General features: G+C 41.5%; 1 protein-coding gene across 1 annotated transcript; it reads left to right on the forward strand.

The window, feature by feature from the left end:
- Positions 1–1,316: 1,316 nt before the first annotated feature.
- On the forward strand, positions 1,317–9,006 carry lhx1a (LIM homeobox 1a). The gene is made up of 5 exons (XM_034113292.1): positions 1,317–1,486; positions 3,061–3,284; positions 3,888–4,171; positions 6,290–6,455; positions 7,599–9,006. Exons 1-5 carry the CDS (start codon positions 1,317–1,319, stop codon positions 7,976–7,978), a joined length of 1,224 nt encoding a protein of 407 aa, XP_033969183.1. The 3' UTR covers positions 7,979–9,006.
- Positions 9,007–15,485: the final 6,479 nt, after the last annotated feature.

Consider the following 15,485-nt stretch of genomic DNA (forward strand, 5'->3'; position numbering starts at 1 on the left):
TTAGTTACAGAAACAGTCAATCTGAGAGAAAAGCTGTTAAAGAACAGAAACGATTGGATGGAAACGACTGTGAATAATCCAGCGGTCTGATATTTACTGAAGGTGGACCTGAATTACTTTGGACCCCCCTAATGAATGAGCTGCCAACTTTAGAGCCTCTCTGTCTCTCGGGCTTCCTCTCCATCACACCACAGATAACTGCTCGCTGCGCCGTGCCAAATAAACGCTGTTATGCCACTCTGGAAATATGATAACACCTTATTTCAGAGAGCTGCGAACATTTAACAAGATGCACAAGTGCAAAGCAGACTATTTCATTAACGGCTGGTTTGTTTAAGTTAAACACCTCCAAATAACAAAATAAAAGCATGCCCGAAATGTGCGCACAGGAATAAACCATGCAATCTGCGCTTCCTGCTTCTTTATCCCGAAGACGCCTCTGTGTGTACCTGCTCAGATTCCTCCTTGCCCCCCTTCTGCCAAGAAGACACTTTGCTGCGCGGCTGAAGAGTGGCGCCTCTCCCTCCGCGCTGCGCGCCTCCGCCGCGGCTGCTGCCTCCAAACACATTCACTAACATATGACAGTTTGCAAGGAAATTCTTGACAATTGGTGTCTTGAGTGTGTGGCATAAATAGCAGGCAGAGCCCTCGCTGGGTTATGATGGGGCGGCTTGATGCTTGCTGGCATGGCGCGCCGCTGATTGGTCCGGCCACGGCCTGACGTCAGGAGGCTGGGAATAAGGCTGGCTTGGAGCTTTAGGAGCAAGACAGTTTACTGGAGAGCCAGCGTATCCCAGCATACACACACCACGGCACTGGAGACTGGGCATCCCAGCATACACACTGACTGACTGACTGGCTGACTGACTGAACCGGAGCATCGCAGCAACTGAATATCAAGGATCCGCGGACACACTCTTTTCCAAAATCCTTTGGGTGTGTGATTTTCTTTTCTTTTTGCGTCTGAACAGTGGATACGCTGCCATGTACGCTGAATTGTTGACAGGCGCGCGTGTGTTGTTGTGTGACAGCGCTGCCCTAGAAGCATTTTATTAGGACTGGCTAAAGGGGGGCTTTCTTCACTTCAGAGCAACCTGCAGCTGGTTACATGTTGGTTGAATTGTGTGTTTTTCCTCCGGATCCGATGAAGGACTGATTTTTTTTCCCTTTTGGCTTTTTTTGCACCTGCAAGAGAGGACGTGTCTGTTTTTCTGTGAAGGAAGAAGCAGATTCTCGGTCCATGCTTGGCCTGTACTACTGTTGATTTGAGTTCGCTTTCGTGCTTCAGTTGTGGGGTTGCAGCTCAGCCCAAAGCCATGGTCCACTGCGCCGGCTGCGAGAGGCCTATTCTGGACCGCTTCCTGCTCAACGTGCTGGACAGAGCCTGGCACGTCAAGTGCGTGCAGTGCTGCGAGTGCAAATGTAATTTGACAGAAAAATGTTTTTCTCGAGAGGGGAGACTGTACTGCAAAAATGATTTCTTTAGGTAAGCTCTGGGAAGGTGACAAGCAGGGTGTTTGTGGTTTATATGTCTGGGTTTGTGGCAGCAGGAAAGGGGAATAAAATAGCCTCAATACATTTAAAAAGCAGTATACCAGGTCAATAAATATTTTTATAAAATATATGTATTTTTCTATTATTTGTTTAGCAAATTGTCTTAACTTAAAATAACTTTAAAATAACGTTCTTTGTCTTCCATATTATTTAAAACTTTTCAGTTATAGAATAAAATTGACAAAAAATGCCAGGTCATTATTTACACCTCTTGTGCTTTCTCATACTAAAAAAATAGAAATACTAAAAGCCATCCCATGTGTTGACTGCACACTCAAAATGTTCGCACTGTTTTCTGTTTATTCTCTGAGCCGACCTGTCCGCGCCTGCAGGCGTGAACGAGCACTTTGGAGGCGATAAGCTTTGATTAGCAGCGAGTAATTAAAAGCTTGTTAATTTGGATTCTCATGCTAAACAAGAAGAAAAGAGGGCCAGCAACATTAAACGCGTGTGCACTCGCTCACAGCGGGAGGGGGAGTGGGGGGGAGGCGGTTTGTTAGGAAATCGAGGAAATCACACCTGGACTGTGTTTCTGTCAGCCGCAGGGCCGGCCCGGTTTGTTTGCTCAGGCCGGCTGAGGAGGACGTGATAAGTGGATTTGAATAGTAAACTAGTTGAAAAGATCAAGTCCGCAGACAATGCAATCACAGACGTGCAGTCAACAAGCAGTGCACAGCGCTCAATACACATTATTCAACGCTTTATTAGAGCTGTGGTACTGGACCTATTTACTGCACTGCCATATATGTAGAGATCACATATAGGATAAAACTCCAGGAGGGTAAGAGGACAGATGGTTGTGAACATGCTCTTAGTAGAAGGAGAGTAGGCTATATGTTAATAATTGTTAAGTAATAATGAAAAATATTTAGCTCACGCGCAACAGCAATATCTTCTCGTAAAATGAAGTATTTATTTAATAGCGGTATTGTTATGTATAGAGTTAGAGAGACAATACATACAATGCATTAACTAAGAATTTCACATTTAAAAAAAGTATTATTATTATTATTATTATTATTATTATTATTATAAAACATGAACCCTATCACGGCAGTGTGGATTGAGCAGTGAGATCTTTCTCAGTTCTCTAAATTAGCACAAGGTCCAAGAAATAACCTTAAATCGGATTTATATAGGATATATTATCTGGATTTATCTATATACTTTATTTCATGTTAAATGATTGATACAAATGGGTTGTTCTTCGACGTGGTAGTAGCCAAAATGTGTTTCCAAATGGTCAATTTATTAAAAAAATAACAATCACTACTTCATGTGTCAAACCGGATTATAATCCCTTTATGTATATCCTCCACATACATGTGACTTCAGTCTCTATAGAGTGAAGCCAGCATTCTGTTTTAAAAGTCCGTCTCTATTCTGCTAAATACGGATTGTCCCTCTCAACCTCCTCGTGCGATCACATCATTATTTCGGAATTTATTTATGTAAAATATGTCTTTAACATTATACAATGAAACGACCCTGCCTCTCTTTCCGCAGAAGGTTCGGCACCAAGTGCGGCGGCTGCTCGCAGGGCATTTCTCCCAACGACCTGGTGCGGAGGGCCCGCAGCAAAGTGTTCCACCTCAACTGCTTCACCTGCATGATGTGCAACAAGCAGCTGTCCACCGGAGAGGAGCTCTACATCATAGACGAGAACAAATTCGTTTGCAAAGAAGATTACCTAAACAACAGCAGTGTAAAAGACGCCAGCCTCCTCTCAGGTGTGTGTTAATGTGTGTGTAAATGGTGATGGATGTGATGGGTCCTGCCCCGCAGAGACAGCAAAAATCATTGTTCACATTTGTGTTTTACTCTAGTCTTTTAGTTTCTTTACACCAGTAAAAAGAACTAATTTACAACTCTAATATTACACTACATTAGTAATAGGATTTTTGTTCCATAAAGCTGTCGGTCATGATTTTTATTGCGTAAATGTTCAAGGAGAACGTCTCGTTGTAAAAAATGTATTTATCCAAGCCTTTTATTTTTCTCTGCACCAGTGAAAACTCGTTATTTTAGCCTCCAATATTACATTACATGAGTTTTATAAATGTGTGTTCCATAATCTGTGTGCAGGATTTGTATTGCGTTAATGTTTACTTAATATTCAAGGAGAAAGTCTCAAGAGTTGCTTATAGTTTGTAAAATAACGTTACATTTGCTTAAAACTCAAAACTAAATGACACATCGAGAAATATTCAGATATTCATTAATCTCCAGCCACCTTTAAATCACACACGTGTCATTGCATTCAGTATACATTTGATTTACGACCTGTTTTGATTTACTTCCGGTTATTCTAACGTTCATCTTCTTGTGTTTAGTAACGGCGTGTAGCGACCCTAGTTTATCACCGGACTCTCAGGACCAGCTGCAGGACGACGTGGTTCTGAAGGACACGGAGATAGCCGCCCTGTCCGACAAAGAGACGGTCAACAACGAGAATGACGACCAGAACCTGGGGGGGAAGCGGCGCGGCCCCCGCACCACCATCAAGGCCAAACAGCTGGAGACCCTGAAGGCGGCGTTCGCTGCCACCCCCAAACCCACCCGGCACATCAGGGAGCAGCTGGCCCAGGAGACCGGTCTCAACATGCGGGTCATCCAGGTGAGCTGCTCCCCATTACGCGCACTGGATAAGGCTTCATTAAGCACCGGATACAGATAGCCCTTTGTTATTTATTAGCAAATGGAGCAGTTTATCCAACCCCAACAAAAATCATAATATGAGTCTAACCATCCCCACGACTTCACAAGATTAAATAATAAATCACAAGATAAGATAGAATAAGATAAACCTTTAGAATATTAGATTAAACTTTATCGTGGTTACATAGTTCAAATGTAGGCTACATCCAACCAGAAAGTGCATTAAGGTGCCGATGAGTTTACAGTATGCGAAGGTTGTTATAAATGTAATATATGGTTGTATAAATATGAAGTATATACATAAGGAACGAAACATGTGCTGGCTAGTCCGATTTACGGATACGGTGCAGGGTTGGAGGCAGTTGAAAACAGTTGTTATAATGTGTGCACTAAGTGAATAAAATAAAAATAATATAAACCATTATTAATCCCCGTAGAGAAATCCAGGTGTCATAGCAATAGCTGAAATACGAGTTCACACAAGGAGGATTAGAATAACAAAACAAAAAAATCTCAGAGATAGTATAAAATAAGAACTTGTTCACAGATTTGAATAATTGTGAATCTGTTGAATGTGAAAGTCCAAGTGCAAATCATTCAAATCCTCACGATATTGATCTTCTGATTGTGTCTGAAATGTGATGGACATAATATCCAAGGGACACCCACAGGTGGAGGAGGTGGGCTTTCTCTTTTATAGGGTGTTACGCACCCATTAAAAGGTGTGATGTAACAGCTTATATTTTATGGAAAATGTCCCTGCCAAGCTGCCAGACTGTCATGACCACGCAGGCCTCATCCCACCAGAGAGCCCCCCCCCCCCCCCCCCCCCCCACCCTCCTCTCCCCCCCCCCACCCCCTCCGCCACATCCTTCACCCCTCTTTAGAAAGAGGCCCCCTTTTTGCCTTCGCATAGAATTCATTAAGCCACAGATTGGCCGAGGACGAGGTTGATTTGGAAACGGGTAATTTATATGGGTATTTTCGATTCTTGGCGCTGGTGACCGGGCAAAGTCGCCAACTGGCGCCGGACTGCTGGGAGTCCTGGCACCGCGCTCCCAGCACGCTTTGCGGCCACATTTAGCCATGCTGCGAGCATCTCCAGCCAAGTGGAAGACAGAAATCTGTTTCAAGGGTCTTCAGGTTGTCTCCTCACAACTCTGGATTACAGCAGGGCCAGGGGGTTTATCAATACAATTATTTTTAATATTATTATTTTTATTTTATATTATTATTACGGCTGCTGTTGTTCAAATTATTATCAATTTTGTATGAGGGAGTATTTTGTCTTTTTCTTTGTTTCCAAGAACGGCTAAATCGGTTTTTATAACATCTCATATCCATGCGCCAAAAATATTACTACCCACGTGGTAAAACGTAGCCTACTTCCACATATTTTAGTTTACCAACAGGTTATTATTTTTCATAACGTGAATAAGGATGAGGGCTAGCAGATGAATAGTAAAAGTGGCAAGTAAGGCTATCTAATATGTATGAGCATAAGGGGAAAAAGGAAGCGGGCCTATAGATTAGGAAATGATAACCTCCAAGAGCCCGGTAATATATCGGTAACAACCCTCATATTAAGTATTAATTGGAGATTTTAAGCCCCCGCTGCTGCAGCCTGAGCCGGAGTAAATGGAGGGTTAAAAGATCATTAGGGAGGTTACATGTGACTCCCGCTCCTGGAACCGTAATTGGGCGCAGTTCTCTCACCGCAGAGCCTCGCGGATTTACCGCGCCGGCTCATCACGCACGCCGCAAAACACACAGTCATCCCGGTTATTGACTGTCATGAGAAGCCGCTGGGTGCAGGTGCCAAGGTAAACATGACACCTAATTACACTTTCGTGTGCACGGCAGGGAATTAACACAGTGCTTTATTTGCAGATTCCAAAACAAAATCCACAACGTGCATATTTGTTGTGTTTACATTTTCTTTATGCGGCCCTCAGCCACGTCGTCCATCACCTCCATATCACCCTCCTCCCATCTCACACACAATATTGACGTGCAATCAAAATGGCGTCAGATGACTTTTGCATGTTGCTGAGACGAAATGTTTGTGTGTGTCTAGGTCTGGTTCCAGAACCGACGTTCCAAAGAGAGGCGCATGAAGCAGCTGAGCGCGCTGGGTGCGCGGAGGCACGCGTTTTTCCGCAGCCCGAGGCGGATGAGGACGCTGGTGGACCGGTTGGAGCCCGGGGAGCTCATCCCCAACGGGCCCTTCTCCTACTACGGAGGTATGCTACTATTTCATTTTTTGCCAATTTTTTTGTATTCTGTACTTGTCCAAAGTTAGATTATTCATGAAATATAATTGTATTTGATTGTAAAATAATGTTTAGTATGATTCTTCTATTTTAATCTAATTTTATTTAACATGTTGTTCAAAATATGTTTCCTATTTTAATTATATCATGCTGTTATGATTAAAGATTCAAAGGTTTTATTGTAATATGCACAATAACTAGCTTATATTGTTGGCAATGATAATCTAAAGTCCCAAGACATAAGAAGAAAAAGACAATAAATGGTGCAAGGGAGTAAAATGCAACATGCAGGAAATCAGTAAACTATGTCAATCATGTCAAACTACATGTGAAATAGAATGAAATGAAACAATGTGAAGTTAAATACTTTTCATTTGAATACAATACTGTTTATTGTAATAATATATAAATGAATGGACTGGACAGAACAAGGCCCCATTTTATCCAACCCTTTTTTTTTTACTCTATAATACGCTGAGACCTTAAAGGAATAAAGTTGATAGTCTACCATGATGTGTCTTTTCACAAGAATGTAAATGTGAATTTAGTAAAAAAAATTACATTAACTTGTAAACAAACAAATATATAAAATGCAGCAATTTTGGAAAGGCCACAATAAGGATCTTATCATGTTATTATTTTCTAGAATACAGTTTTGGTGTATTTTTCAGTTTGGGTAAGCTCGTCCGGAAGCTTTTGGTGAGTTTCTATCTAAGTAATATGATACCACACTTCCTTCACAAGCCCTGAAATGTCTGTGAAATATCTGATCTTCTTCAGAGAATTTCATTTGTGCTCGGGCCTTTGTTATTTCTGCTGAAGCAAAAAGTCTTATAATATTCTGCACAATTAAAAAGAAATCGGTCTCAGTAGGTAGAATCGCTGAAGAAATGGCCCCCATTTTAATTAATTGTGTGGCCACGTTGTTCTCCCCACCCAATTGCAGTTTTGATTTAAGTGTAGCGTGCCCTGTGACTAATGTAGTACGGCGAGGGTCTGCCTCCCTCTCTATACAAATCAAGCCACGTACATTGGAAGCATTCCTCAATGTCTCTGGAGTTCTTTCTGCATTGTTCTCCGAGCTAACTTTCCCATCTTCTCTTGGATCTGCAGATTATCAAAGCGAGTACTACGGTCCGACAGGGAACTACGACTTCTTCCCTCAGGGGCCTCCGTCGTCGCAAGCCCAGACCCCGGTCGATCTCCCCTTCGTGCCCTCCTCAGGCCCCACCGGGACCCCCCTCGGAGGTATGGACCACCCCCTGCCGGGACACCACCCCTCCAGCGAGGTGCAGCGTTTCTCCGATATAATGTCCCACCATCCGGGGGATTCTCCCAGCCCAGAACCAGGCCTCCCGGGACCCATGCACGGCCTCTCCTCCGATGTGTTCGGCCCCAGTCCGCCCTTTACCTCACTGTCCCTGAACGGCAGCGGATACAACAACCACCTGTCCCATGCACCCTCGGAAATGAACGAGGGCACTGTGTGGTAGCTCTCTGAGAGCCTGGACTCTACTGATGAGAGGAACAGGTCCTGGTGAGGTTTGGTGGTGATGGGGGCTGGGGTTGAGAACATGGAAATGGATATTGACAGGGTTAGGGCAACGCCATTGAATCATTTTTATTTTCGTTTCATATTTATTTATTTATTTTCCCTCTGGATTTGTTGTTGTTTTTTGTGGGGAAAGCGTATCTGGCATAATGCTTAAAAACATTGTCTTCATTATTGTGTTTGGGTGTTTGAATTGCTTCATGAACTCCCCAAGCCGCATCCAAAAAAAAAAAAGGGTGAGACTGCTGAACTGCCCCCCATTCACCCCTTCCTTTGTTTGGACCCCCGTCACCCCTCCTGACTCATGTCAGTCGCTCCCTAACACTCACCGGTGGGGTAAAAACAAGCCTTTGGAAATCTCCTATGGTACGCCCTGAACAGGAAAACATCATTAGCTACTGTCAAAGACCTGAATAGCTTTGCAGAGAGAGAATAAGGCCGAGCGGTGATGGTGTGCTGACCGGGCTCCAAGCTGAGCTGCGTTCACACTCTGTTCGAGGTACGACTTTTGTCCCTTGTATTTATTCAGAAGCTCCTCAGACCTCTTTGCCTCTCAAGGCTCTGCCATATTGACACTTAAACTTTTTGACACAATGTTTCCGGAGGCCAGAGGAAATGACAATTGTTCCTACGTGTGGACCATTTTCTTTCGTTTTTTCTTTTTCAGTATTTCCACCAAATCTGAAGAAGGCCGCCTTCAAAAGGCAAACAGTGAAAACCCTCTATGGATTGCAAACCCTTTATTTAAAATGGAAGTGAACTTGAAATGTCGAAATGAAGTCTACCTTCTAAAAATCTTTTACCGGGGTTCTAAACGGGACTTAGAACAGTCAACTGTTTACGTGATCTATTAAATTCAGGAGTCCAGAAGTATCGAAAACCATGTTTTAGAACCTCTTGATCCATATAAAATTGTTCCAAGCAACCAACCAAACTTTTGTATTGATTTCATTTATATTGTATGGAGATAAAAACATATTTGCTGGGGTTGTGATTCACTGTGCTAGTTTGTACAAGATGTTGTTTACAAATAAAGATTAAAATATCAATAAAAACAAACAAGTAAAGTAGACATTTGCCAAATAAAATAAATAGCACAAATACTGTTAAAGTGTGCTTTGCACCATCATCTGCAGAACGTGTTGAGACAAAATGTAAGTGTTAAAAGAAGCAATTGACTTCTTACTTTTTAGTCTGAAGATACATTCATAAAATTGTTAACATAACATACTTATTTTTGTCCAAACTATTTAAAACTGATGGACAAATATGCGGCTAGTAGCTGCTACATCTCTTTGAATATCAGCCCTAATGGGATGTCTTTTATTGTTCAAATAAACCTAAGCTTATGTGACCTCCAGTGCATATTAGACCATTCACTGTATAAATACAACATGTTGACAAAAATGTGTTTCTAATAAAACTAGAAAATATACATATACATTTTTTTAACACATTTTCTTTGGAGCGGCTATCTGACAGCGGTCTTACTGTACAGTGTATTAATGATCACTCCGGTGTCACTCCTCTCGTAATGAGTGCTTTTGTCTACCCGTCTGATTTCCCATTAACTCAGAATGTGAAATAATTGGCCTTTGCCGACATGGTGACAGGTAAACAATTCAGATGAATGGTTATCAAAAACATTGAGTGAGGGATGAAGAGACAGAAAGAAGAGGCTGAATGAGAACGCAGAAGCAGAGCTGTAGAAACGTAATGTTAAACAACAATTCATAGACAAATACAATGAGGGTTCGACCAAGAGAACAGTTTTCTGCTGATCTCACTTTCATAAGTCTTTATGTGGACTGTCTTGCTGACACAAGGGGGAGCGAAATCACAATTTACACCGCCTCTATCCCCACCACTTTGGCTGCGGCCTCGGATTCTTCTGTTGAGTTACTTGCGGTCGTACACTAATCATAAGCAGTTAGCTGTGCAACTGTGAAGGACTATGATGAGATTGGCGTGACGGCGCCTCTGCTGCTTGTCTTGCGTTTGTTAGGCTGCTCCTACATGATTATTCCCGGCAGCTTACTGTTCTTGCGGTGCGGTCCGACGGCTGGGAGGGACTTTTACAACTTATTTCGGTGAACATAACAGTAATGATAATCAAGAAGGACCAAACACTGAGGCTTGATCTTTTTCAGGAAGGATGAAAATAGGGCTCACGCGGGCGGTGGGATGAATCTGAGGGAGCCTTTATCTTCCAAACCCTGCATGTGCAGTTAGGACCATATGGAATCCTAGTTTTCTCCTCCTGCCCCCAGAAAGTAATCCACCATGAATTAATCATGGTCTTGAGAGTTAACCAAGCTTGGGGATGTGGGGAGGAAGGTGGGGGTGGAGGGTCTGTGGGACGATATAGGTCTCTGTTGAGCCCCTGGGCTTAGCCCCTCCTGTGGTAACACCATGCACCGGCAACTAACCGCCCCCGGGGCCACGGCTCTTTAAATTTAAATCTCCTATTGATCGCTGATCAGCTGTTGGAGCAAACTCACCTTGTAGTCTTACGCTGGAAAAATAAAGAAAGCCTTAACAGCATCGAATGGGTTTTAAATGACATTTGAAATCCCTGAGTCAGGACGTTTGAATGGCCCACACACCCACAGGGATCCAAAATAAATGTTCTGTAGGTGCGTGTGATGATAGGGGGTGACTGGGAGACAAATGATTGAGGGGGGGGGGGGGGAACAAAACGTTACTTTAGGGGGCCAAAATATTGAGCCAATAGGAAGATGATGGCCAGCAGGCGAACACTCAGACACTGAGAAAGGCGCCTCTCCATATGAGAGCGTTTGGCTGTTGGTTTAAAATGCAGAGTGGCTCAGCTGGAAGTGCACCCTCTCCTCGGTGCGAACGCAGAGTAAGCACACAAACACATGGCACCAGTCCTCTCCGCAAACAAACAACACATGTTGGGGGAAGCCGATCTCTTGGCTAGGAAGCAGAAACGCTGTTAATCAATGGAGCACATTTCCCTGGCTCAACACACAGAGATCTCTCTCACTATTCTTTGTTTTACTTCCCGCCCCAGAAGAAGATGTTAACTCATAGGACCAGTTCTTTTACAATTCAAGAATTGTACAGGGGCCTTTTCTTAAAGGGCCCATGTCATGGCCATTTCCACTGATCATAATTCCATTGTTGAGGTCTACTAGAATAGATTTATATTGTGCAATTTTCCAAACTCACCTTGGTTTCTCATACAGCATCTCTGTAAACTACGTGTATTCACTGAATTTCACTCTCTGCCTTTAACGGCTCGTTGTAGCTCCAATAGCTCCAGCCCCCACCCTCCCTGTGAGCACAGTGTGCTCTGATTGGTCGGGACGTTGTGAATCGCGCTGAGCTCCGTGGAGGTGTTGTTTCCTTGTTAGCGATACACAGCCAAACACAGCCAAACTCATCCTGAGCACACACAAAGTCACAGCCGAAGTAAAAACAATAAGTGTGGCTTGATATTGAGTAAGAAAAAGGTTGATAAACGCTGTGAGAATGGGTCTGCAGAGAGAATTTTGCCACGATCCCAACTGTCTGTTATCAGCCTGCAGCCAGGGAGGAGAAATCAGCTGAGCTGCCTGCTCCCTGCACACAGATGTGTGTGTGAGAAATTCCGTGGATTGGTCAATTTGGACCAATCAGCGGGGGCTTAACATAACGGCTCCGCGGACGTAACGTAACGGCTCCACAGATTGGTCCATTTCGTTCCGGGTACGGCATGACATCATGCCGTACCCGGAACGAAATGGAAGAATCAAATGGACAATGACGTATCTCCAACGAGGTGTTTTGGGGAGGTCTTTTCTGTGTTAGAGTTGTACTCGCTACAGGGTGTACTTTGAGGGTTTGTGACTCTGCACACCGTTGACATGCATAAAAACCTTCATAACACACAAGGGGACGGGTAATAACCCGAAAAGCATGACATGGGCCCTTTAAAAACAATGGCTTGGTACCTATTAGGGGTATAATCGAAGGGGAATTAACCCGCTATAAGCATCCACACCCGAATAGCATGCATTTATTTTTTCTTTATGGAATTAGGGTTAGGGTTAACCCAAACAACAGATAGAATGTAATAAAATGCTAGATTCAGCATACACAATAGCCACTTTATGTATGTTTTTATATTGTACAGTATAGTCCCCTGTTGCTAATGCTCTACAGTCCCCAGGAACACTCCCCTCGACATGATCTCACTATCCTCAATGGTATGCCTTCATCAAATCGAATGAAACATTGAAAAACAACAGATAAGAAGTATGCAATGTCCCACAAAAGAGTAAGGTACAGAGGTCAACCTAAAGCAACGCTGCTCATTCAAAGCAAGACCAAAATGTGCACTGGTCATCAGAAATCAGGAGTTACTCCATTACGATGGCGTTTGGGGGATAAGTTTGGAACATGAACATTTCTACTTTTGTTCCTTTAGCCTTATGAAGTTAGATACAAGTATAGGGTGAGAAATTACAACCAAACACATTAATCATGTCAAACACTAAAAGCTCCACTCCAATATACAGCTGCCCATTTATTTAGTACACATGGCCTAAACTTATGCATTCTACAATACAGAAGTTAAAATGTTGAGTTTTTGTTGAATTTGACCAAATTCTACCCTCTGCTCATTTCGGGGAGGTAGTTTGTAGTGCAGATTACGCATTATTCTGATAGGTGACTCCAATTTTTTAAATAATTGTTTTTCTTTCTGGCCAGTTTGTATTAGAGAGATATATTTGAAAGGTTAAGATAGAAGGGATGACACCACTAAAGGAATTCCAGACCGGATTTGAACCGTACGCCACAGCAAGGACTGAGCCCCAGCTCTACCAAGTGAGCTATGTGGTGACCCGTGTAGCAAATATTTTGGCCATAGCGTTTTTACGAGTGAATTTAATCACCCCTAATGCAACCCAGCCGCACCTGTACAGTGGCTGGAAGATATATGCAGCTCCAATAGAAACAAGATGTGACTGCTCATTTCTGTGGAACACAAACACAGGGACATCAAGCCCAAACGCACGGTAATTATCCAAATAGAAAGATTCAAGTTGACTAAATACTGAACTTGAAGCCAAAGGGTCATCCAGCTCTTAACCCTGACCTCGCCTGACCCAGGGTTGTCTCAAAATCCCCTCCACCCCCTGTGTGATGTCAGTAGTTCAGAGGGGAAGCCCTGCACACTAACCATATGCTATGCTGTAAGAAAATACAATGTTAAGATATCAATATTAAGACATCATGCCTTTGATATTGACTCGACTACAATCAAGATATACTAACATACAGTAGCTACTTCAGCTAGTAGGTAACCTCCCTAGTATACTCAAAGAAAGACACTTGACATAAAAAGAAAAAGGCATTAAATTGTAAACATAAGGCTGAAAGTAAGGTACAAGAATAAGAACAATGTAAACATACAAGATAGCACAAGATAAACAAAATGTAATACTGTACAGCAGAATAAATACGGTATACTGTAAAATATCGTAAAATGCAATATATATATTAATAATGAATATATATAGTATATAGTGCTTGGTATATCCAATTCAGTTGAAATTATAGTGATTTCAACTATTTTACTGTTAACAAAAAAATCTATTCAAATTAATCATGTTGATAAATATTACCAATGCTTGATTCATGTTTGTTTTAATCGAATTGTGGAGTAAGAAATAATTAGTTTATAAAGTAAATATTTAATAATAGCTGATAATAATGACATTCTGATGTAAGTAGTAAACTATTAATTAACTAACTATTAATATACTTAATATTGGTAAATGATTACACAATGATTTTTTAAATCTTCTCATGCATGGATCGATGGAGCAGAAACCATGTATTACATTTAGAAAAATAAATAAATAACATATATATTTAAATAATGTTTAAGATTTACAAAGTATTCATTACACCTTAAAAAGCATCACATATCTATCTAAATTCATGTTTAAGGATGCTTTACAAAGTATCAAGCATCAACAAAATAATCTCCATCTAAATATTGTCAATGATATTTGATTAATTAAGTATTATTTAGTATTACCCAATTATTTACTATCCATCTAAATAATGTTTATTCATGCTTTACTAAATATGTTTTAACCTTTAACAAAGTATTACAAATATCTTTCTTTCATTATGTGTATTAATGTTTCACAAACCATTTGGTATTTTAAACAAATACTTAATATAGTTTATGAATGAACATATCCAACAATTAACTTTTAAAATAAAGTATAGCATCACTAATTAGCAGTGCATTTGAATCATTTAATGGTTTGTTGACAGTAAAATAACTTAAGTTCTATTAACTTTAAATTGCCCTATTTTTAATGATGCCTAAATAAAGCACAACACATATTGAGCTTATTTCTTCTTTAGTGTTGCTTGCTCTGAGAAAATGTGCATAAATGTACCTCTAATTTGCTATTCCGAATCAGTTCCGAATGTTTTACTTATAATTGGTATGTAACCCATTGTAGTGGAATTTACATAAAGAAATTGCCCATGTAACAAAGTGTTCACCCAGGGAGGAAAGTATGGTCGTTTAGCAAAGTGGAAAGTACTAATTTCCCCCTGGAGGATGTGCTGATGGTATGTGAGGTCTGCAGGTTGGCCTGATTAGCACAGAGCATGGAGTGTGTCTACACCATCTGACCCACGGACTGATATTCATTTGTCATTCACATATTGGGGACCAACTGCTGTGTTTTTGCTCAGGGCAAGGGTTTTCTCGATGAGTTGTTTGTGTATGATTGCACTGGCAATTTCCCCTTGTGATATTACAGGGAATACATACTTAAGCGCAAAATCTGTTTGGAATTCACTCGGTTGGAGATTGGGTTGTTTTAATGATGTTTGGCAATGCATTTTGTCTGAAAAAGCTCTTTGTCCATTCAGTAGTCCCAAGATTTAAAACAAATACATCTACACTTTCTGCACACTGTAGTCTCCACTATATATACCTATAGTCTCAGTCAATACTCTCTTCCCAGATCATAGGCATTCACTCTGTTCCTGTTCATTCATGCCGACTACAAACTTTCAGGTCTGCTTTTTGATGGATTGTTAGATTTAAAAAGAGGCAATTTAAATGGAAAGTTACTGTTAACCATTATGGTTCGACACATGAAGACAACCTCTTATTTGATGATGCTACGAATGTTGTGACAAACTGTGGCGCATTGTCAGGTTGCTGCTTGCAACCCCACCATCTGTGTTGAAAACGTTTTTTTTTATTTAGCCAAAAATGAGGCAAATTACAAGTTTGCCTCTCGATGCTTTACAATCTGCCTAACACACCAAACGCTCCAGTCTGAGACCCTTACTTTCTCAGGGAACATAAGACACTTTCAGTATAAACAATGCATAATGACAAATATTGTTGTTGAATAAAGCAGAGAGAGACAGATTCTTGAGCTGTTTGCTCACCGCTA

Source organism: Trematomus bernacchii, unplaced genomic scaffold (assembly GCF_902827165.1).
Source record: "Trematomus bernacchii unplaced genomic scaffold, fTreBer1.1, whole genome shotgun sequence".
Classification (NCBI taxonomy): Eukaryota; Metazoa; Chordata; class Actinopteri; order Perciformes; family Nototheniidae; genus Trematomus; species Trematomus bernacchii.